Source organism: Apostichopus japonicus, chromosome 9 (assembly GCF_037975245.1).
Source record: "Apostichopus japonicus isolate 1M-3 chromosome 9, ASM3797524v1, whole genome shotgun sequence".
NCBI lineage: Eukaryota > Metazoa > Echinodermata > Holothuroidea > Aspidochirotida > Stichopodidae > Apostichopus > Apostichopus japonicus.
Genome location: NC_092569.1, coordinates 6,991,657 through 7,017,468, shown reverse-complemented (window position 1 = coordinate 7,017,468; position 25,812 = coordinate 6,991,657). Strand labels below are relative to the sequence as shown.

The 25,812-nt window shown below is 36.6% G+C and overlaps 1 protein-coding gene across 6 annotated transcripts in view; it reads right to left on the bottom strand.

Annotated features, from left to right (window-relative positions):
• Positions 1-10,847: 10,847 nt before the first annotated feature.
• Positions 10,848-25,812, bottom strand: part of LOC139972909 (uncharacterized) — an 87,769-nt gene continuing 72,804 nt past the window's right edge. For 2 of the 6 annotated variants that reach the window (XR_011795094.1, XR_011795090.1), the window contains exons 2-5: positions 20,955-22,195; positions 17,778-18,015; positions 13,570-14,520; positions 10,848-12,017 (exon numbers count right to left, since the gene is read on the bottom strand). Coding sequence is in view for 1 of the 6 variants with exons in the window: in XM_071979221.1 (XP_071835322.1) it covers positions 14,459-14,520; positions 17,778-18,015; positions 20,955-21,794 (1,140 nt within the window). In the remaining 5 variants the exon portion in view is untranslated. Of the gene's footprint in view, positions 14,521-17,777; positions 18,016-20,954; positions 22,196-22,672; positions 22,822-25,812 lie in introns of all 6 variants that reach the window. The other 4 variants (XR_011795091.1, XR_011795092.1, XR_011795093.1 and 1 more) reach the window with 4 other exon arrangements.

Sequence of the window (25,812 nt, the reverse complement as noted above, 5' to 3'; positions counted from 1 at the left end):
TGCAGTAACATATAAAGAAAGGTATTAGGGATCAGTTATCATGTTGTCAATTTCTATTAAGTCACATATCATAACCATGATAATGTAGAGCAAGTGACTTAAATTTGCCCATGAATTAAGTGAGAACCATAACAGCTCAGAGATTTCTAGCTCTTAATTTGTACATCTCCCTGGTGAATATCAACAGTTTAATTCACTGGTATGGATATGACAGAAGGCATATTAATTATAATTCCTATGTGAAATATACTGTAGAGAAGATTGTATGGATAAATTATATTTAACGTTACGAAGTTTGAGCTTGGGAATAGCATTAATTTTTGCCTCTGGTTTTTCAACATTCTGGCTGTGCATTCGAGCTGTTTCGTCCTATTTTCTATGCTTGAATTAACAAATACACTTCATCGAGGCTACGTTATGCATAGACGTGTGAGAAAGAAAACAATTATTCACTGGATATGCAGCCAGCCTCTCGACCAAAATCATCAATTATTACGGTAACTATTGAAAGTCGTACCGAAAGTCGATTTTGATCAAATCATTTCACAGTCTCATTAAGTGCTTGTTATAGATAAACAAACGACGAGTATGTCACTCTTTCTTTTAACTACAAATCACGTGTGAGTGACTTTGTTTGCAAGGTACGATCATTAGAATGAGGACATGTTTGATGATCCAAACAAAACGAAAAAATAAACATCAGAAAATCGAATTTGTTTCCCCAAATGTACATAATTTAAACTCAATTGGACGTTGTTCGTTAACTAGGTTGCACACATCGAACTCTATGTTTGTCATAGGCCTATATTTTATTCTAATTTTTCTGCCGTTATTACATGTATATAGGACATAACATATCATTACAAATCAAACGTTTTCTATTGATAAAGGGGTAAGGCGAAAGTTGTATTTGAGTCAAAAAATAGACAGAAACGTTTTACCTTGTGAGTTCGTTGGTATATCTTGACCTTATCAATTACACCTTCGTTAGCCTGTTTATACTATAGCTTTAAAGAATGAATTACAACTGCTCTTACTTAGACTATTGATGTATACTGCGTAATACAAGGAAGACGTTATAATAAAACTGGTGAATGCGAACAACCCAATAAATAGATAGATAGATAGATAGATGGATGGATGGATGGATGGATGGATGGATGGATGGATGGATGGATGGATGGATGGATGGATGGATGGATGGATGGATGGATGGATGGATGGATGGATGGATGGATGGATGGATGGATGGATGGATGGATGGATGGATGGATGGATGGATGGATGGATGGATGGATGGATGGATGGATGGATGGATGGATGGATGGATGGATGGATGGATGGATGGATGGATGGATGGATGGATGGATGGATGGATGGATGGATGGATGGATGGATGGATGGATGGATGGATGGATGGATGGATGGATGGATGGATGGATGGATGGATGGATGGATGGATGGATGGATGGATGGATGGATGGATGGATGGATGGATGGATGGATGGATGGATGGATGGATGGATGGATGGATGGATGGATGGATGGATGGATGGATGGATGGATGGATGGATGGATGGATGGATGGATGGATGGATGGATGGATGGATGGATGGATGGATGGATGGATGGATGGATGGATGGATGGATGGATGGATGGATGGATGGATAGATCGATGGATAGACAAAAACACATGCTACAAATAGAATACAGTTAAAAATAAGTTTAAAAAAAGCACAGAAAAAAATCAAAGCACCAACAGCAACAATATGCATGCATGTGAGATTAATATACATTTATGTACATATACATACACACATATAAATAGATACATATACTTACAAATATAAAAATGCAAAATAGTCTAGAAAAAAAACAAGAAAATAAAACACAAGACAGCCTATCGAACGAACCTCAGGTTGAAAAGAGAAACAGAATTGGGTAGAAAAGAAAACCTGAATCTGTTATGTTAGACCGTGGCATGCAAAGACTGCTACCTGAAAGGCAGAAGACATATATAGTTCAGGAAAAGAGGATGTCTTTGGTCATTTAACATTTTATTCATTTTTTGGTTTACCATATCAATGTAAGAGACAGACAATGTGTATGTCATCTAGTTATATACATAAATAAAAACTATACCTCAAAAAACATAAATACAAATTATAACTGGTAAATAATCCCCTTAAAGCCATCAAACAATACAGTGTGTCGCCCACTCCTCCCTAGATAGTAACTCCGATCCCGGGCGGGTTAGTGCTTGACCATATAAACTCATGAATGAGTGATTGGTGACGTCATAGTTCAAAGGTCAGAGGTCAAGAAACCTATAAAATGGTTTTAGCCACTTTCTGTTTTTCATCATGCAGGTGAATTTATTAAACCACGCGATATGTAGAAAATATTGAGACAAGTTTTTAAATGGTAGTGATGTGGTTGTTGATGATCGAGGTTAAAGACAAATGTTGGTCAGAAACCAAATTGGGCTAAATTGTGTGAAGAAGATGAGATCTGCAACTCCATGGATTGCCATCTTCTATCTTTTATTAATGGAATAATCATGTTGTGCAGAACGATATTGCTTGAGAGCGTGTGAATCCTGTATTATTATTATATACCAAGCATCCCAATGATTCAACAGTCATGTTTTGCTGATGATCAACACGGACATACAACCAGTTATGAAAGTAACTAGAAAGGTTTTAGAGGACATGTACTTATTTCAAGCCTTTTTATGCATTCGGTCTCGACGGTCTTAACAATGTTGTCTTTTTTATACTATTGTGTAATAACACAATTTTGACGATGTCATTTTGCCAGATGTTTCGCCCGTGCACAGATACATTATTCGAACGCATGAGTGGTCAGGTGTATTGAACTTTCCGTTTATCACTCTACATTAGACTCTCTTAAATGACGTTGATGTAGTAAGCCGTTCTAAGGACACACTTAAAAAATACCCTCGGGTCATTGGTTCTGGCAGTTGAATCCGTCACCGTACTGAATACTCACTGTGAAGCCCTTTTTTAATATTTTTTGTTCAACGGTGCGTAAAACTGCCTTCCATTTGCTAGTGCATGTGCTTGATTAATTATAATAATAATGAACTGACTGTGTATGTTGACAAACACCGGATAAAAAGTTATTGTCTGAATCTTTAGTTCGATCGACCCCTGCGAATGGGCCAAAAAAAGTTCATCCTCATGATTGTGAGTTATACGTTCGTGTTTATAACTTGATTGTATAGTAAGGCCTTAAATAGTTAAATGCTGCTAGTGAAGGTGAACAATCACTGCGTCTTACTCTATAGTAACACTTATTGGTTCAAATAGCTCAACTTAATTAGTGTCAAATTAATTTTGTTGATGATTAGATTTATTGGTGGACTTGTAGAATACATAGTGCACAGAGCAAACGTTGTGTGGCAACTACACAATGTTGTGTAAACTATATTAAGTAACTGTTGTGTTAAAATCTACACATTGCCTGTGTAAAAATAACACATCATTGTGTTAAAATATTAGCAAAAGTTGTGTGTAAATTCTACCAAACGCATGTGTAATAGTGACACAACAGCTGTGTAAAATCTACCAACGGTTTGTGTAAGAATAACACTTTGTTTTCTACAACTAACACATCAGTCGTGTAAAATATAGGAATGCCTGTGTAAGAATGATACAACGGTTGTGTCAAAGTTGATGTTGCCTGTGTACTGATGACACAAAGTTTCATCAAATGTATGGCATTGCTTAACGCCATTTTAGGAAAACATGACACGGCAGTTGTTTAGGAAACTATCACGAGGCGGATGCGTTAATTCTGTTTAGTTGAATCTGCATTAAAAATGTCTATATAGTTGAAAAGGACATCAAGAAGAGGGTTGTCAAACCACATCACAACTTATAATGAAATCCTCATAAAAGAAAAACAAATAAAATATGCTTCACAAGTTAACTTTATTTTAAAACCAATAATAAAGAATACAGGCTTTAATTATCTTGAATATAACTACTACTTTAAATGATACAAATGATGTTACTTAATACTAAACAACGATAGGAAGCTGAATTCACTGTAGCCACACTGCTTCCCTTCCCATCCCTCAATTCAGGACCTTATCTACACAAAACATTTGGAAGTAGTACACATGGACATATAAAAATGGACAACATGTCATAATTATAATTGATATATATTACAATATCAGTAGCAAAAATACAAGTAGTAATACTAATATGTGACGATAATGATTATAAATATCTACACGCCCAACAGGATAAATGTTTTTACAAACTATATTAACCCATCTACACTTCAATAATTATACTAAAATTACATAAGACTAATACAAGTACCCACCATCATCTAGGTTTCCCACACCTTGGCCGAAAACCTATTCCAAGACAGCAATTTTAAAGTTCATTTTTGTGGGTCGCAGGCTATGTAAAATTCCATATCTTTTAAGTCTTGAATTTGTTTTGGCAAATTCCACAACTTTCCAGGGATTTCTATGACCGCGGGAAAACTGATAATCAGTTTATAGATAGGAGCTGAATAATAAGCAGTAATCATTGTACATTTCTAAATTTTATCACGGCTGGAAAGACACAGAGAAGTTAATGGTATATGCAAAAATGACAGTTACAACAGTCTCAGAAAAACCACTCAATATCGAAACCATTTTCTGTCTGCTGATAACTTGTAAATTTGTACTGCAATGTACAGTGAGATACTTTCTTTGAGGATATATACAATACTATGGAACTTTAGAATAATTAGCTTACTCCTTACTTTGATCAGGGAGCGTACAAAAATGAAGTTAGTTTTTTTCCGACTGCGTGGAAGCTTGTAAAACCTTCCCATACAGATTTACATGCTGACGGGTACTCAACATTTAAAACATAAAAAGCCTTGAAAGGAGCATCAACTTCACCAACCAAACTATTCTGGTGAACACCAATTCTCTCCACAATGATCTGTGATGGCCCTTTCACCTTTCACCTAACACAAGGAAGTATTGTTGGTCATGTTCTTCTGTATTCTCCAATGCCATACGTTAATGTGGAAAGTTCCAACCTGCAAGTTGAAGAAAGTAACATAATATTGTAAAATGCTAAACCAGAAATATGCATCAAATTGTTTCAATGCCATTATAAAAAATTTTTAAGGGTAGACTATTAATCAGTCTAAGTTGCCATGGTCATTTACAGTAGGCAATTTACAATACTAAATGAACTAATGGACTATTTTGTATTTGCTTATTCATTAATAGACATGTCACGAGAGCAGAAGAGATCATGTACTCATTATGGCCAACATATAATCCAAGAATGACATGAATCCAACTAGTTGAAACATCGTGTTTTAACACCTTTTTTTACTGCAAACTTTCTAGACACATCCAGTGATCTATATTAATGAGATTAAATTGATCGATTATTTGAGCATGCATCTACCATCAGCTGATCATACCATGCATGAAGATTTCACAAATTATTAATATTTTAGCACCTCCAATATATATATATATATATGCCAAGTATGGCTGATACATGTACCAATTAAGACACCAATCCAATTTGTCATGGACATGTTTGCAACTCTGGTGATGTTACACACATGCAACACACGTAAGCTTGACTGCCAAGGTTCTGATATTGCCATCAGCATATGAAAACATTAATACTGCACAGGTCTAGCAAATAGTCTTCAGGTATGATTTCTATAAACATTTGTGCCATCATGCCCGAGGTCACGACTTCTTTCGATACAATATTGAATTACTTTTGGAGTTTTGGAATGTTCAATTGATCAATGCAAACACGGTTTACTGCCAAGTGATTGGCCCTGGTTCATTGGTACTTATCCTCAAATGTTTTAGTTTTACCGTATGTACTGGTTAAATGTCAATGATGGACCAGGCTGCATCTGATTTGGTACATCTGCTCATTTCCAAGTAGAAGATGACATTCCCATTGGCATGACGCAGGGCAGCACATAAAAAGCCGCAACCAAGTTTGCTTCGTCTATTAAGTTGAATAGGAATAAAAACAAACCTAAGTTTTGCTAAACTTTGTTTTTCTGAAGCATTATGGCATGGAATCCAACATCAAATTTGTGCTAGTGTAATTTATGTTTCACAGTGTGGATCTCACCTGTGATATAGACATTACTGGAATCTTCTTTGACTTTTCCAGAAGTACACAATTTATTGTTCAATGCATGTGAAAAAAATGTTGACATTAAGTAGCATACATTTCCATTGTAAGATTGTACACTACTAAACTAAAATGCACATTGCATAGTGGTGCGATACTATATATGATATGACAGAATGAGATCGGCACCCAAAAAACAAAAAACAAAACAAATAGGCATCACGTACTATACATGATAAACGTATATACCAAGTATAATAGCAATCCAACATGTAGTTTAGGAAATACCGTATCTGTATCGTGTTGACAAATTCATAGTTACACACAACCTGTCTAGCGGGCCTCTTTGAATTTGTCAGATCAGAAACTAATGTCTTCTTATGGTGCTTCGTTCTTATGAACATTCAAAATGGGTTGCTGTGTTGTTGACAATTACAGAATTATATCTTAAAGACAAAATCATTGATTGAGAAGCTTCAAACACTTTCTACACTACTTCATTCCATAGTTCTTTACTGTAAACTACCAACGTCTCTCACGACACATTGCAAATATTTGTGCGTACTTAGCAGATGGAATAGATATTCACCAAAGACAGTTTTGTTAGATTGTTTCATATTTGGTGTTTTCTTCCAAGACTTGTAACTAAGTGTAAGTTTAAAAAAATCATGTTAACATATCCTGAACATATCTTTCAGCCATGATGAAAGTTAGTAATAAACAATGATTGCTGCTTAAATCATGCAAGCAATGACGCAAGTTACAAATTATACTAAATATAGGTTACAAGTTCAATAAGAAAAAAAGAATCAAACATAGCAGTTTAGGCATATTCCACGAGAGCCTCAAGTTATTCTGGTTATTGTCCCATATTCCATGGTTTTGTCAGTAGAGCGAGAAATATCTTTAGAGACATATGTCTATTGCTTGAAATTATATATTACCTTCAGAAAGCTTCAATGGCAACTTAAGGTAGCCTACTTCTGACAGTTCCTTCTAGACAAGCCCATTCCGGCTCTTAACCACTCTTAGTTATCCACACCTCAAATAGGTTGTTCTGTTTAGTGGGTACAGGAAGCTGAAATATTGTTCAATATGCAAACAAGACGATAAAAACAAACGTTTAAATTGATCTAGAATGATCACACTTTCGATATTGTACAAAAACCCCATTTTGTTTTCGTAATTCCCAAATCCCCAAATCCTAAACATGTATGTACACTACATTGAACTGAATGTCCCAATATCTTTCTGCCGTCAGAAATGTGCGTTCCTGGCACACGTTAGGGAGTGACGGCGAAAACAACCTATGGCGGAAACACACAACCCCCTGCTACAAACATCAATCAGGGACGAATAACAACTTAAACAAGTCATTTGTAAATAAGAATTAAAGTGTTGCCTTTATTTCATAAACACAGTAGCTTGTTGTATTTATATTATAGGTTTAGCCTAGGCCAAAATATTAATTTATAGACTATATAAAATTGGGGGCCAGTGCTGTTCCACCATCGGGAGTTTCCGCCATAAAACTAGCATAACGTAGAACACCTAGCCTACCCGGACATGTAATTTGTAAATTGTTGAAGCTAACGTTAGGCCTAGCCTACACTACAGAAACATTTCAGATTCAATAATAATTTTAAGGCTACCCTAACGCTTTAAGTCCAGTTTAGGCAAGCCTAGGCGTAAACTGTTATTCTCAACTTAATTACCCATATAAATTGAAGTTTCTATGACTTAACCTAACTTTAGGCCTATCCTACACTAGTACAGTACTGTAAGTGTACCAATTCCACGTATTAACAGAAATATAATTCTCAGAAAACATACAGAATTTAAAACGGCTGCGGATAGCCTAGGTCGGTAGGGGTATTTAGACGTTTGTGGAATTGGTACACCTACACTACAGTAGGCCTATACTATTAGGCCTATGCCTATTTCATGCAGGTAAATCAAGAATTCCAGACCCATTCTTCTAATTTGCTGCTGACGAATTCATCCATTATATTTCGTGGTATTGTAAGGAAACTTGATTGTTTAATTTTCTTGTTGAAATTAAGACTGTTTTCTCGATCAGTTGAAGTAACGTCAGATAATTGCGTCGTTTATGTCTGTATGGTATGCGTATACCGCGCGCGTACTACTAATAGCATGGTGGGCGCATAATTGACGCACTGTGGGATATGATCAACGATGTTTATCAAGGAAACGTCCAAATCCCTCAACTGTATGCGGTTTTCTTATGTGTAGTTCCTCAGAAATGTTATTATCTCAAAATATTCATTGTTCTGTGCCTACGCAACGTATAATTGAGCAGAATAAGACCACAAAATAATCTGCCGTGTCAAGTTCTTCCATACACCTAAATAGACACATTCGTCGATAAGATAACTGTAGTGTCGGCCTTAGAATACATCCATTGACTTTGGATGCTGTTTGGAATGCTCTGGGCCTCTAAGCTCTGAGAAGGTCTGGTCCCAGAGAGTAGTAGTAGTATATTGAGGTAATTTTGGTTATTTTCAGTGAGTAAGATTTCCAATGCCCAACAATGTGAACAACTGGGGGAGGGTGTTCAAAGATTAAAAAAACAAAAAACAATTTGATCTGCATACATCTAGCTGAAATGGATTAAAATATATAACTCTGTTTGACTGCAAAAACATTTAGGTTGCCTAGCTGCTGTATCGTTGCTAGTAATATTTTAAGGTGCGTCAATTACGAAGGTGTGTCAATATTAACTGTACTACTAGTATTACTAGTACAATTATACAGTACGTACGTTGTACGTGAATATTGTGCGTAGATTTTGGCGGTCCCGCTATAAACTGTTATTGGCCAGACTGCTTACATTTGTAATTATCTTCGGAAATAATCATTACATTTTCTGCAATTTTTTTTCGAAATCCTCCAGTCAGTTAATTAAATAAATTTAGAAATGTATTTTAAAATAAAAAAGAATTTTTTATAGCTAGTTTATGAAATAAATAAAATCATCTTTCAAAATGTAACCCATTTGGTTACATAGTTTTATTTGTTGTATGACGGCTGTTCAATATCTCGAGTGCTGCGCTTGCTTACACAATTGATCCGATCATAAAACTTGTCTTACTTTCACAATCTTTCCGTGAAGCTATTCCGGGTAAGGAAAAAAATGAAAAGAGAAACTGATTTGTCAACAACTCTTGCGTGATTGATTACGTCAGAACGCATTTTCATTTTAGCGCTGCATATGTTCGATATGAAGAGAATGCAAAGTGTCTTGTTAACAGTAGTTTGCCCTTCCTTTCGCTCTACAGAATACCACCTTGACCTGACAACTTGTTTTACAACCATCGAGTTATCGTTCTCTTCTGTTTAGAGCATTATGACTACATTAAATATTTTTAGGTTGTGTAGAAATTTGCAAACAGCACGTGTGTAAGTTTTCAATTACTGCTTACATTTGTAATTATCTTCGGAAATAATCATTACATTTTCTGCAATTTTTTTTCAAAATCCTCCAGTCAGTTAATTAAATTAATTTAGAAATTTATTTTAAAATAAAAAAGAATTTTTATAGCTAGTTTATGAAATAAATAAAATCATCTTTCAAAAGGTTCTTGCTTTCTATTCTTTGGACGCCCGAGTTACATATTTGTTTTGTTCCTGTAAAGCAATGCTATGTAATTGAAAACTTACACACGTGCTGTTTGCAAATTTCTACACAACCTAAAAATATTTAATGTAGTCATAATGCTCTAAACAGAATAGAACGATAACTCGATGGTTGTAAAACAAGTTGTCAGGTCAAGGTGGTATTCTGTAGAGCGAAAGGAAGGGCAAACTACTGTTAACAAGACACTTTGCATTCTCTTCATATCGAACATATGCAGCGCTAAAATGAAAATGCGTTCTGACGTAATCAATCACGCAAGAGTTGTTGAAAAATCAGTTTCTCTTTTCATTTTTTCCTTACCCGGAAAAGCTTCACGGAAAGATTGTGAAAGTACGACAAGTTTTATGATCGGATCAATTGTGTAAGCAAGCGCAGCACTCGAGATATTGAACAGCCGTCATACAATAAATAAAACTATGTAACCAAATGTGAGTAGATGCAGATCAATCTAAATTTTAAGAACCTGTCTTGTGGTTATGTTTGCCTAACATATAAGCTTCAGCACACAAGGGTTTGAATCCACAAGGACGAGTATATTGAGAAGACACAAGTGAGGATAGTACAGTAACCTACCACGGACTACGTATACTACTTCATCCTGTGTAGTGTACAAGAAGAGAAACCATTGGTGAAACAAACTATAGACACAATGATAAAACATAATTATAACAGCAAGTATAACTAATGCACTATGTGGGTTACAGTGCTTGTGTGTGTGGGCGGAGTAGAAATGAAGGGTCGGAAGGGGGGGGGGGTGGAGTAGAAAGGACGGGTCGGAAGGGGGGGGATTCTGACCCATGAGTTGAACGATCTTTGTTTCTTTCCTCAACTAATATTTTAGTGTTTTGAGAAAATGGTCTCTTTGTTCGCTTTTAGCCAAACATTCCCGTGTTTCGTTATTCACTTGGTGACAAGCCTAGACACTGAGATATGGTTTTGTAAAGTGCTCTAAAATAGTCGCTGTCTGCATGCTGTGATGTAAAACCGCAGGCGATCACACGGGGCAATAACAAGAATACTTAAGCCGATATTTGATATTCGTTGATCTTTATTAATTTAATATACATCTGCCATTAGCCTACCACTTACGACACATTCTTTTTAATATGTAAGGCTTGGCTTATCTAAAAAGTGGTAATTAGGTGTACATTGTAAGATTCAAAAGCACCAAGAGTACACTCTGTAAAGTTGCAACGCGTGTTCAATACGCTCTCAGTTATACCAAACCATGAATACGCATTCACAATAGTATAAGTACTGTGGCTTAGTGACGCTCTCGCCACCTCTCTCAACCTCCACCTCTCTCTCTCTTTCTCGCGATATATATATATATATATATATATATATATATATATATGTATGTATATATATATATGTATATATATATGTACATATATATATGTATATATATATATATATATATATATATATATATATATATATATATATATATATACTTATATATATAAATGAAAACGTAAAGAGAAGGCAAATCCAGAACAGTGAAAAAACTTCCAACCTCCACCGGGATTCGAACCCGGGCCTCCCGCTTTGTATATATATATATATATATATATATATTCATCAGTGCGTTAACTGTTAATGAGCATGTAAGCACCAAACCTATAAAACAAATACTATACACAATAGTCAAGAATTTGCTGGAGTGGGCGATTCAAGTTAAACTCATAATAACCATATTCATTTTACAAGTCTAAGCAACTAGTTTTTGTTTCAGTCATGATGAAACTACTAATTTGACTACTTCCCCTTTGAAGCGTGTTTATATTAATGATTCTGGGATTTGTTAGGCTTCCTTGTGTAATGCTAGTTTACACAGTTGAATTGAAGTGTAGTGCAAATTTAGTTTCTTTTCACCTTGCTATTTTTATCTTTCATTTGGCTCTTTCTGTTTGTAGCTTGTATACTGCAGGGAAAGCAGTACAAGCCCACCCTCCTCTCCACTATTAAACAAAATCCTCGCTTAGATATATCATACATATGATTATTTACGATAAATCATATTCAAACAATTCAACTTATTGCATTAATTACGTGAACCGACGGTCGTATTTACTTCTTTCGGGTAGAGACCCTTACCTGCAATGGGTGTAGATATGTTGATACACACTCTGAACAGAAATGTTTTCCAAACGATACTTAATTTTACATATGCGAGTTCCCAGCAGGATTAGGTTATCTGTACTAGTACTCAGTGTTCGATTTTTCCGGTATCGCATCGCAAAATGCGATCCAAAACGACAAACTTGCGAGACGTTTCCAAATCAGCATCGCACATTGTGCCGATTTGTGCGATACAAATTCCTAGTCAGATTTGGGAGCAAACACTCAAACCTTAACTTACGAACTGTCGATCACAATGTAGAAGTTATAATTTATTGAGTTTATACTCAATGTACAACTTATTCACTTGACCGTATAGCGGAAAAAAAACCTGAAAAAATATTATCCTACCATAGTTAAGTGTAAAGCAAATAGCCTAACCACCTCGGCGGTTACGGATCTCACGTAACTAAACTCCCTGGCAACGTGCCAAAAAATGTTAACAAACAGGTGTTACACAGGGGATGAGCTCACAGTTGTTGGGAAGGTACCTGGGCAAATTCACAGCACATGTACTGTGGTACAGTAGTTGGGTATAGGGTTAAACACTGCAGTTGTAAAAATGTACGCATAGTGCACGCTATTCATTGTTAGGCAGTCTAGAAACGGGGCTTTGCTGAACGTTGTTTGTTTCATAATATCGGAAGTTTTGTAAGTTGCACTTTTTAAAGATTGAAAGACAGATTAAATCTCTTTTCATTTTATACGATAATATAGCTACTTTAACTTGTCATTTAAAAATTTTCATCAGTTTCGTGACAATTTAAATAAAAAAAGTTGTCAGTATTTTGCATCATCAACTGCGAATTTTTTCATCGCCAGACATCGCAAAAAATGACAATTTTCGGGGGCTTTCTCCCCCAGGATCCCCACGAGGGGTTCTACCCCATAACCCCACCATAGCCCTAAGACGGGCCCCTGGACACCACGCCTTTATGCTCGCACGTTACGCGTGCTAGGCAGGCGAACACCGGCGGGAAATCGACAGTGTGTTCGCGGGAAATTTAACAAGGTTTTCCAACACTGCTGAACTGTGCAGTTACTGTATGCATCATGTTCAAGGTTTTCACGGAGGCCTTTGAGGAAATGAATGGTTAGTACAGTGTATATATGCTGCACTAATGCTGTTTGTAGGCCAAGGTTCACGAAGGTCATTGGTTATATTCGCGCGCCGTAGACGTGTTTTTAGATGTTACGGAGAGTCAGGTTTCAATGGATATTAATCGAAAATGAGTTTAACTGACGCTAAAGAAATGGATCGTCTTGGGCAGATTAACAAATCATTGCAAGTATAAATAAGTACAGGTAGCTCTGCTGTTAAAAAGAAAAGTTCAATATCGGTTTGCTGTTATCGGCAATTAGGCACAATTTTACCGATACCGATATGCTGCCGATATTGCAAATATCGGCCGATACCGATATTGAAAACGATTATCGTAGCAACACTAGTATAAATATAATAATAAACAAACATTTTCTAGTTAATACATTGATCGCCAACATTTGGTCCGTTTTGTGGTAATTTCAAAACTGCTATTCAATATTGGGGAACTGCTATGCAACAAAAATATTGTATAGCATTTGTCGAAATTTGTTGCTATGCAATTTTTTGGCCATAAGTCGAACACTGCTACTAGTACTGTATGTGTAGTTGAGTCCTGCGTCACCATGTTGGGTTCCCTGCTGCTGCATGGTGTTTTCCGTCAATCCTGAAGCATGTTTATATTATTGATTCTAGCATGTGTAGTTGAGTCCTGTGTCACCATGTTGGGTTCCCTGCTGCTGCATGGTGTTATCCGTCAATCCTGAAGCATGTTTATATTATTGATTCTAGCATGTGTAGTTGAGTCCTGTGTCACCATGTTGGGTTCCCTGCTGCTGCATGGTGTTTTCCGTCAATCCTGAAGCATGTTTATATTATTGATTCTAGCATGTGTAGTTGAGTCCTGCGTCACCACGTTGGGTTCCCTGCTGCTGCATGGTGTTATCCGTCAATCCTGAAGCATGTTTGTATTATTGATTCTAGCATGTGTAGTTGAGTCCTGTGTCACCATGTTGGGTTCCCTGCTGCTGCATGGTGTTTTCCGTCAATCCTGAAGCATGTTGATATTATTGATTCTAGCATGTGTAGTTGAGTCCTGTGTCACCATGTTGGGTTCCCTGCTGCTGCATGGTGTTATCCGTCAATCCTGAAGCATGTTTATATTATTGATTCTAGCATGTGTAGTTGAGTCCTGTGTCACCATGTTGGGTTCCCTGCTGCTGCATGGTGTTATCCGTCAATCCTGAAGCATGTTTGTATTATTGGTTCGAGTCTCTCCAAGATTAATGTATGTCGTCCAGTTACAGAGTTGTTGACAATTGATAATTCATAATCATGGACGTTAAATATCAGTGAATGTAAGAGACTGACTTCGGTCAGCTTGCGGCTTTGATAAGCCAATGAGGCTTCTTCGCGAGTTCCTGCTTGCAGAAGAATCTAAAATACATGTTTGTATTATTGATTCTATAGCATGTTTAGTTGAGTTCTGCCTCACCATCTTGGGTTCCGTGCTGCTGAATGGTGTTATCCGTCAATCCTGAAGCAAAGAAGACGTAAAAACAATGGCATTACAGATATGATATCAAGAGACATGGCGTTCACTTTGATTATTTCCTTCATCTTGTGGTTTCAGTAGATTTGTAATTGTATTGTGACACACTCACCCAGTCCTGATGATCAGGGGAATCAATAAGGGCACCCCGTAATATTCTTTCATGATAAACTGTATAATTATATATATTTGAAATATAATTACAGAAGAATGAAGAGTGTATATTACTGGCACGATGGGCACCGACCCGACTCTTGAGACATCTACTCTTACCTAGCTAACATTATTCTCACGTACATAACCAACAATGTAACTATAGGAGATATATGCGCATCCTTACAAGCATTTGACATCTCTTCGAATACCCCACATTTAATTTCAGGTTTCATTTATTTCTCTGGCAAAGGGAATTTTCACTTTTCTATCGCGAGCTCAGTGGACTGAAGCGTATTTTCTATCAAATATATAGTATCTAAAAATCTATTGAAATTAACTTAAAAGCGCATTTGAACGACACAATAAGAACCATTCATTGTGTGAATGCTCATGTTATTGACAATGTTGGATATGTGCATCTCGTCTTGTAAAATAAAATAAAAATATACAGCCAATACTCATAGCTAGTACAGTAACTACTGTTCATGTTCCAACACATGTTACCGTGTTGCGAACACAGCGCAGTAGTTACTGATGCACGGTTGTGGAACATGAACAGTAGTTACTGTACTAGGTATGAGTATCGGGTGAAATATATCATATAAAATGCGAGCAAGGCGTCTGAAATGACGGAATAAAGGCAAGCCAAACAATAGCATAATTGATTAGCAAGTAATTGAAACAAGACTATACACTCGTAAGATGTACTGTTATCAATCGATAACTTTGATGATATCAGTTAAATCGTCTGAGTGACGTCTGAATGACGTCACACTAACAATGTTAAAAGCTGATGCTATATTCTGCCAATCATTCACAGGAATCCTTCATAAAGATCGTGTCAAGCACATTTAATTTAAATCTAATGATCTCTTCGATTATCAATGTTGATTTCTTGCGTTAACAGCATCACGTGTCAACATCACGTGTCAAATTGCACTCTTCCCTTAAATTAAAATTAGAATGCCATCTCCCTGTCAAGAGTATATCCTTCATAATATATGTTACTGTTTTAAGTGGGAAAGAAGTAAACACCTATATTTTACCTTACGTAGTAATACAAGTTAAATAAATAACTTGTCTATCATAAATAATTCCTGAGGATGCATTATTGTATATATACAATCGGAACCACTTGAAACGCATGTCCTTCCTTATATGATGAATGGATTAATATGACATTATTCATATATCTATAAGGGTGTTTTCTATAGTACATTCAAATCCAGATTTGAGCAGCACCGCGTGACTTAGTGAGGCTTGAAGCATTCAGCCTGGAAGAGTCGACAATTCAATTAGCGTGCCATAGTCTGGCTCATTTTAGCTTAAAGAAGTGGTAAACCCATCTGTCAATATTATATTGAATGATATCGATACATAAGATAAAGATTTCCTCCGAAAAGCTGAGAAAAGAATCTGGAGTTGTTTAGGAGATATCATGGTTTATATATGTTCAAGGTGTACTGGTCTGTAATTTTACCAATGTATGATTTCATATTGCTAACTAAAGGTCATTAAAGTTTTTTTTTCAACAAAAACATTTTAAATCCTTCGTTAAAGAAAAGGGTTTAGTGGTTCCGATGCCTAAACATATTCATAGTGTGGTAAGCCATACACAGGTTAATATTCCTGAACTTGTGCACATCAGAATGAAGAGAATTATCTATTGACTAATGTGGCAACATATATAAAGGAAGGTACCAGGAGTCAGTTATCATGTTGATAAAGTATGTTTAGTGACAAAGCATAACAATAGCCCAATGGGCACTATAGTTCCTTAAAAGAAGAAAATGTGTTGTATATGTCAGTCATTCCTATAGTAAAGTAAATACTGGAACAAGAGCCCAATGGCACTATCAAGATTGGGTCCCAAAAAATTGGGCCCAAAATAGTCCAATCAAAAATTTGGTTCCAAAATTGGACCCGACAAATGTCGAGCACAAAAGGGCCTAAATATCTAGGTCCACATGTACGATCTTTTACCAACAACTGTATTCCAACTTTGGATACAAACTCTACATGGTTGTAGAGCTATAGCACTGTAAAATGTTGGGTCTCCAAAAACTTGGAGCCCAATAAAATTTTGCGCCTAAATGTTCCCAAAATAGTCTGTCTAAACCCACTGACTCAAATAAAAATTTGGCCCCCAAAGTTGAACCCCCAAAATGGTTCCAAACATTCACTTCCACATCACATTCACACACACACTCAGGTGTGTTTTACATTCAGACCGAGGACCCCATTGTTTTTCCATTGTTTAAATCCACGTACCCTAACCTTAACAATACCCCATAACAATAGAATTCTTTCGAGGACGTGGTGATTCTTTAGAAATCACATCCGAGGACCTGGAATTCTTTTTTCAAGTCCTCGGTCAGAATACAATACAAGGGCACACACACCTTCGGCATCGTCACCAAAAAAAGATTTAAAAAAAAGTACGATATTTGTCGAGTTGTCAAGGTACGCAAAACGCTGCGATTCGAAAATTTGATAATTTTCGTCAAGATATCACTTTAATGTAACTTTTCAGACTTGTCGAGAATATAATTAACACGTTTAATCTACAACTTTAAACCACCGTACATTAGTATTATTCGGTTCCGACAGTATAGATAGTTGTTTGGTCATGTTTTGAATAGTGTTGTGTTACCATGGCTTCAATGCTGTCTATTCAGCGACAGTGTGAAATAGCATTGATCTAATAGGGGTATTTATATTTTTGTAAGTTAGTGATGACGCTTATATAATTTGTTGAAAACTGAAAACTCCTATATGGAGAAGCGCTAAAAGGCTCTTGTTCGCGGCGTAACGTTTTGCTCGAGCACTCGAGCAGAGTAAGCCCATACTGTACCACGGAGACGTACGGTGTTACACAAATTTAGCCCGAGTTAGTAGGCCTCTATACGCGGTGATTGAAAGTATTTCCAGGCATCTAGCAATATGTTCAACTATTTTCCGATCTTGAATTTATAGTTGGACATCCTAAACTACAAAAAAATGGATTCACTGAGTGTTTTATCTTGCGAAAATGACACAGAGGTGATAGGGGAGGGGTGGGGGGGGGCTGTGGAGGGATGGGTTACCTGTCTGTCCATAGTTGGAAATCATTCTCAGTTCTTCATCAATCTTTCGCTTGTAGTCTTCACATTGACAACAGCAGTAACATTCGGCACACACTAGCTTCAATGCGGTTCGGTTTCGCCTTTTGAGAAAGACGAAGATGACAGGATCGATGACGTAGTTGAACACGTGAATCCAAATCCCAATCGATTGGGCTTTGGGGGAAAGATTAAAAGAAAGTGCCAGTAGAAGACGCTCAAGCTGTAGATAAAAAAGAATGAGAATAATCCAATAACTATTTATTTATGACATGTTATATGTGGTCTTTACTCACTTGGTAGAAGACTTTGTATTCTTTTGAAAACAATATGATGGCATGATACCAACACTTTCTAACTGGGTCTGCTACTGCCAATTAACGTTTGTCTCTTTTCACTTTTACTTTTTATAACAATGTTGTTATTGTCTTACCGATACTCTCACATGGTCTTTCTCTGTAACATAGTCTGTGCCATTTCAATCGAAGCGTTATCATGAACAAAAGACCGTGAAATATTAATTTGAAAACAGCTTTTCGTTTATGTTCAATATCGCTTTCACTACGAAAATCCAATAATCCTACGAACTTAGGGAAATAGTGCGAGCAAATTTTGGTTTACAAACATTTGTCAGATTTCCTCTACAACACCTGAACATGTGCACATAAAACTACATAATATTGGAAACAATATTCTTATATGTTGGTTGTGTTCGGTAAATGACCTTCGTCTTTTTCTGCGTGTTATTGCATCTCATTTCCTTTCACATCAGATTCGTTCAAAAATATTTATACGCAAATAAACCTAACATTTCCTTTCATTCCAAAATTGTATTAATAGCTGGCAATTAGTATTTACAATGGATGACAAGAGCAACGTCCTTCGCGGTTCTTCTACGCAAACTACAGTTTATGCCTATAAGTGCTAGGTCAATCAAACTATAGAACTGTCGTCGTTACATGCTAAGTGTTTTTTTTTTAAAGATAATATATTTATTGTAAATTAGACTCTTTAAAGTTAATGTTAACATCCAGCCTTCCTTTCAAACGTCCACTATCAGAAGGTCCCGAGTTCGAGTCACTCCAAGATTAATGTATGTCGTCCAGTTACAGAGTTGTTGACAATTGACAATTCATAATCATGGACGTTAAATATGAATGTAAGAGACTGACTTCGGTCAGCTTACGGCTTTGATAAGCAAATGATGGTTTCTTCGCGAGTTCCTGCTTGCAGGAGGATCTAAAATACATACATACATACACGCACACATACACTATATTCTTATACACAACACTGTCACCTGTCTCCTAATTAAAACACACACTTGGCTTCTCACTTTCCTTTTCTCCGTTCATGCCTCAGCTCCTCATCTCACAAAGGCCACAGCCCAACTGTCTTAAGTCCTTCTACCCTCTTCTCCTCATCTTAAAAAGTCGTGTTTTTTAATCCCATTAAGCTACCCGTAGATGATTCCTAAGCAGCTGATGTAACCTAGCATATAGCTTTCTGCTCCCTACTTGTAGACTTCACAACACGCCCCTCTCCCCGAAAGACTGTGACAGTCAATTCTTTCACCTTATAACTTATTCCCTAAGAGCCCTATGTAATTGAGAAACAAACTAACAACCACACCCGGTATCTCCGTTTACATACACATCTTACAATAGTGAGAGTTAATCCACTCTAAAACAGCCTCTAGCTTCTAAACTTTAATATCGTACAAGTCTTAGTAAGCCCAGCTTTTTAATCCCCTTAAGCTACCCCTATGATTCTTAAGCAGCTAATGTAACCTAACATAGCTTTCTGCTCCCTACTTGCAGACTTCATAACACTAACTATATATACATGTAGGTCATGTCTCTCTGCGTGATGGTGAACAACGTTTGTATGCACAACCAGCAGTTTTACTAGATGCACCGTAATAACCCACATATATCAACAGTATAAAATGACAGTTAAGTATGCTTGCATTGGTTCGTTTACAGCAATCACCGTACAGTTTAATGTAACAAAGATGCATGAAATTGTCAATATTTATTTTATAGACAGAGTTGATTTAATACGGCATACTCTGTTTTCCTGCCATCAAGAATGATTAACAGTATTCGCAGTTGTTACCGTGTGTCATGTATGTTAGTGTGTATTAGCTAATGTTGAAAAGGCATTCATCTCCTAATGTAACAATAATTAAAATAAATATACAAAATATGAAAGAAATCAGCAACAAAAGCTTAATCCCTATGCAGTTGGTCTATGACACTTTCAGATTATCCAAGAATGACATCATTCAAATAATGAGTTCTTAATTCCCAATTATTAGGGTTATTTGTTTATTGTAAGCATCTATATATTATTGTTAATGGTTGGATTAATCTCTCATGAAAAGCAGCATTGTGGCGTTTGGTCGGTCACTCTTCAAAGTTAAACAAGTAATAATCAAAATAATATTGACACTGATCAAAGTAAGACACCTCCAATATGTTCTCCACATGATACTTATCATGTCAGTTTCCTTAGCATGTAAATCACAAGCGAGACAATTTTCAACTGTTATTTGAAATGCATGTTGACCTGCAGGCAACATATACATTTGTTCAGTTGACCTGCAGGCAACATAAACATTTGTTCAATTGATCTGCAGGCAACATATACATATGTACAGTTGACCAACAGGCAACATATACATTTGTTCAGTTGACCTGCAGGCAACATATATATTTGTACAGTTGACCTGTAGGCAACATATACATATGTACAGTTGACCTGTAGGCAACATATACATTTGTACAGTCGACATGCAGGCAACATATACATTTGTTCAGTTGACCTGCAGGCAACATATACATTTGTTCAGTTGACCTGCAGGCAACATATATATTTGTACAGTTGACCTACAGGCAACATATATATTTGTACAGTTGTCAGTTTCACCGAGGGCGCAATACCAACTCTTCTTTTCTGGTTTATAACCTTACATCAATAGTGAAGTTAGCTAAAGACGATATACCCATATCTAAGAACCTCGTGGTAATGTAGATATTTTGTGAGAAGCTTATTGCAACAACTAAAATACCACAACTTTGATAGGAAGAAAATATTAACACAATTTCCTTGTTTTGAGGTTTGAATTGTTAGTTATGATAATAACATGTTTCAACTTACATACAGAGGCAACCAGGATATCGTGTAGGCTATTGAAACGAATACCATTATTATCGCAAAGCGCATTTCACTGTTTGATTTCCGGTTAGCGTTATTGGTTGACGATGCTTTAGGGTCATTTGGATTGGGTGCCACAGCGACGTTAAGGTGGGCAACTTTGTTCCTCATATGGAAAATAAAGTAAATTATGAACATATTGAAGCCCAAAATGCTAAACATTATTGAGAATCCAACACAAAAGAATATAATGGTAAAGTGTAAATGGTACTTGTTTATGACTGTAACGTCCAAATCTCCCGGCGAGACACATTTATATCCCTCGGCTACTTCTATTTTATACAAACCAAAGCCAATGGTAGGGAGAAGGCATACGACAACTGCGAATGCTTGCATGCTCCCAAGAATGACTTTGACTTTCCGTAAGGTGGCATACTGACGGTGTAAAAACGGTGCCATCACAGAGAAGGTTCTTTCCGCGCACATTAAGACATTGGCGAAGCCGGACGACCAGGTAAAAAATATACTGGTCGAAACGGAGAAGTCACACCAGATTGCACTGTCTACGAAGAACGGGATAGGGTAAAGAAATCCTCTGATCAGGAAAAAGATGACGGCGATCATGTCAATACGTAGTAAACTATTAAGAAGGAACGATGGCACAACATGGCGGGAATTCTCTACTCGGATCCTGTTTGCCCTTCTAGTACCAAGTATAGCGAGAATGTGAGCCACAAGTCCAATGGTCAAAAGCAATGTTATCACAGCTGGAGACAAAAACCCAGGAAATGCATCATCTTTCTCCACCGCTTCCGTTTCATCTGATGAATTTAGTAGTTTCATTATGAAAATAATCCCTCCTCAAGAAAAAAACATTGCACGCGTTACTCAAAAATGCCGTTTACATTAGCTGACAGTGAAAGCGTTTTATGTCATAGCAAGAATACCAACGAACCAATTTACAAATATGTCATTAATTTCAACACGATCGAAACTAGTTCTGTTCAAGCTTTCTTCTGCGTAAAAAGAAAACTTGAAGTTCTGTCAACAATTTCTGATGATTCAGCTGAAAATTCTATTCTGGTTGAATCCATAGAAACTACAGTTAAAAATAAACGGTTACTGTTCCTTTTATTGCCAACTGCCCTTGTGCACTTGAGGCAACTGCATGCGTGTGAGCTGTTGAGGTTGTCACTTCGAAACCTAAAGCTTCCTCAATCAATTCAGTCGGATCTTTTCTGTGCCTAAATAATGAGATAAAAATATTAAACGAAATGATAAGAATGTTATGTAAGTAATGTTGCAACGAATACAGACTAAGAGAGAGAGCAAATTAAGTTAGATCAATATCTCATTATTTCATAAAGAGAGCATTAAAATGTGTCCAATTCCCAACCTGATTTAAATGATAGTGATAGCAGTTAACTTTGAAGGCACATCTTAGCAGATAATTATATAAATATACAGAACATTTAAACTAAGTATCAACAAAGATGAGGTGTAAGCCAGTATCGATTCAAGGCTTTTGTCTGGCGTTGATAGTTTGCATTCTGCCAGTGTGACAAAGGCTAGTAAAACTTAAATTAACTGGGTCACATTTTCCAGAGATCAAGATGAAAAGATGCACTAAGTGTATCCAGGTTTTTTTATCAACATATTGCAAGTTAAAAATCAAATTAATTGAATGGAATAAACTATATAATGCCATAAACGTGCATAACCTCCAGTTAATAATTTAATAATGAACTAGTTCGAGAATCGGCCACCAAATTGATTTGTCGTCAATTAAAGAGCTTAATGAGGCTTGCACGTGACATTTTCTCATTTCCGGACTTTGATTTCTATGCAGGGATGCACACACGCAGCTTTCCTGTGGCAAGGACAAACAAAACAGAAAGGGAAAAAAGAATAATAAGAAACAAAACAAGAAGTACAGAGAGAAATAATACTTCCTTGATATTGAAAAATTGTCACACGGAAAAATATTTTGGCAGCCTAAATCAGAAAGTATAATGTTTTAGAGATTAATATCCTTGTTTTTTTGATATTGTATGTTTATTTGAAAGATCATACATATACACACCCATAACTTAAAAAAAAAATAATAATTGTCTAAACATATAACATAAATAAAACTTATATCAATATATAAATGAACTGAAACGACCTCTATTGTTTGTTTATGCCTCACCTGAAGACAAAGTGAATATCCTTCTATTCATAAATATCATATTACGAAGAAGATAACTGCCATCCGAGGAATCACGGATTGGTTTTCTTAATACTGATACAAATAAACAGAGCGTTTCCTCCTAATAGTATCATGTTTTATGGATTCAACATTTGTAAGTCCCATTTCACGTATTTAAATCAATAAACATAAAATCAGGTTTCACACGTCGTGTTTATATCGCCTGCTGAATTGATAATGCGGATATTTCTCTGTGTTGTGCAAGCCTTGTCACGTTCCTTTCTTTTAATGTCAATTGAGAGATGATATTGTATATAATATGCTACCAGACTTTCTCCGAATATAAATATTGCTTATAAGATCCACGCTATAAATAAATAAATTAAAAAATAAATATCGGATACATATATATACAAATAAGCTTTTTTCATAGCCTTTTAAAATTGATGATAACGATAGATAACGATAAAAACGATAGATTTTTTGCCTGTACATCAGCCAAACCTATATATGCTTAGTTACATTGAATTCAGTTGATTCCCGTGAAAGTTATTACAATCGATACTTTAGTTCCTTAGTTCCTTATAGCCGGTCGTTTGTTTTAGAAGCAGATGTGTTAAAAATAACTCATCTTATTATCACGTTTGTTACCACATATCACTTTCGTTCTGATATGGAAGTACATTTTTAGTGTGTTTGAACTGTACACAAATTTCCTTCATATTGGATAAAGCACAATTCGGTAGTATGTATTCGAATATTATTAACTAAGGACCAACTTGTTAAAAAAGTTTGATTGACACTGTAAACAAGAACGAGAAGATACCAGGGGCGTCAACCCCAATTTAAAAGTGGAGGGGAGGGGGGGTAGTGGGGGGGGGGCATAAATGACTGAACATGGGATAAAACTGAAGAAGTATCCACATAGCGCACACCGCAACTTCGATGGCGCAAAACCTTTATCGGATGGAGTCCAGGGGCCCGGCTTGGAGTAATGGAGTCCAGGGGCGGACTCACATCTAGAAATCTTAAAGTTTGCTTCGGTTTGGTCCCTGAATTGATATGTCTGTTATAAACATGTTTTAACAATATTCACATCTGACAGTTGATTACATTTCAGTTATAAAAAAAACTTAAGAAACACGAACGGAAACATTCTTTCACTTTGTACCCACGAATAAAATCGTAGCCATTTTTTTCTGCCCCCCAAAAAACCCTCCCAGATTGACGGAAATAACACTTCGCAGGCTTTGTAAGTTGCATCTAAACATTTCATTTGGAGATCTCATGGTCTGGAAATTTACACTTAAAGAAAAAAAAAGAAGGAAAAAAAAAGGTAGGCTCTATATAAGGAACGTTTCATTCGGTAAAATCACTTTGAAGAAAATAGGACTTTATAAGCTATGCTTTGTAAGCGCTACTTTATTCATTGTTTCACCCCGGAAATTGAAGTTATAAAAGCGCGCTAGGGCATTCTCATGGTAGCTGTACCCTATATATGCAGAGGGGAAGCCATGTGGGGAATTTAGGTGTAAATTAATAATTCGGTTAGTGTTACCTTTAATTGCATTACTTGTCAAAAAAGGACGTACTGAGAGGGGAGGGGGAGGGGGTTGGTGAGCTGTAGGGCACAGTGACTCAATATTCTTAGTTAAAACACACTGGGGCACTAATATAGGGTCCGGCAATGAACTAATAGGCCTAGTGAAACATATAGATGTAATAAATATATTAATAAAAAGTACTTTCACATTAGATTGCTGCACTGTTCTTGCCAGTTAAAGCTTACGAGCTCTCGATGTTCATTATTATTCTAATAAAAGTTATGAAACCAAAACAAACGCTAGGTCATCGCAACCACGATCGTGTATATATACGTGATGAGCGGCACGTTGGCTAAGATCATGTGTATCATTTAGTTCCATTTGTACGGGAATCGTGATAAACACCACGCCGTCATAGTCTACATGCAAGGGAACTGGGCTTGAGAGCAGATCAGTCGTTCGGTTGCTTGGTGTTTCGTTTCTTTCTTGGGTGACTTTTCTAAAAAAAGTACCCTGTGTTCTTTTTGAACGACATTGTTTCAAAACGTGGGTAGAATCTTGAGATTGCACACTACTGACTAAAGAAATCAGAAGAAATGATATGAACGTAGCAATAACAGTAACTGAAATAGCCAATACTGTCCAGGCGTTCACATTATCGTAGGCCTACGTTCCTTTAGTGAGTGGAAACGTCTGGGGTAACTGCAACCGCCCCCCCCTCTTCCCGCAGGCTACGGCCTTGTACTTGGCCTCAGTTAAGTTAATCACTAATAAAGCATTTTGTGAACATATGTACATGACTACTAAACTAGAACTTAAGGTAAAATGGGTACAACCACTGGCGGATCCAAGGGGGGGGGGGGCCGAGGGGGGCCATGGCCCCCAAAGGTGAGCCAAAAAGTGTTTCCGAACATCCGCTAAATCATATGATTGGAAATTAAAAAATCGAGAGGAATAGCAGTGGTAGACTAGTCTAAACCTTTTCGTTTTCTGGTTTAAAATTAAATGCAGAGCTCCCAACTGACCCGCAATTCGCGGTAATTAGACCCGCATTCTAACACCCAAACCCGCTGACCCGCACAAGCGTCCGAAAAAACCGCATTGTAATTGTCAAGTATACATTAAA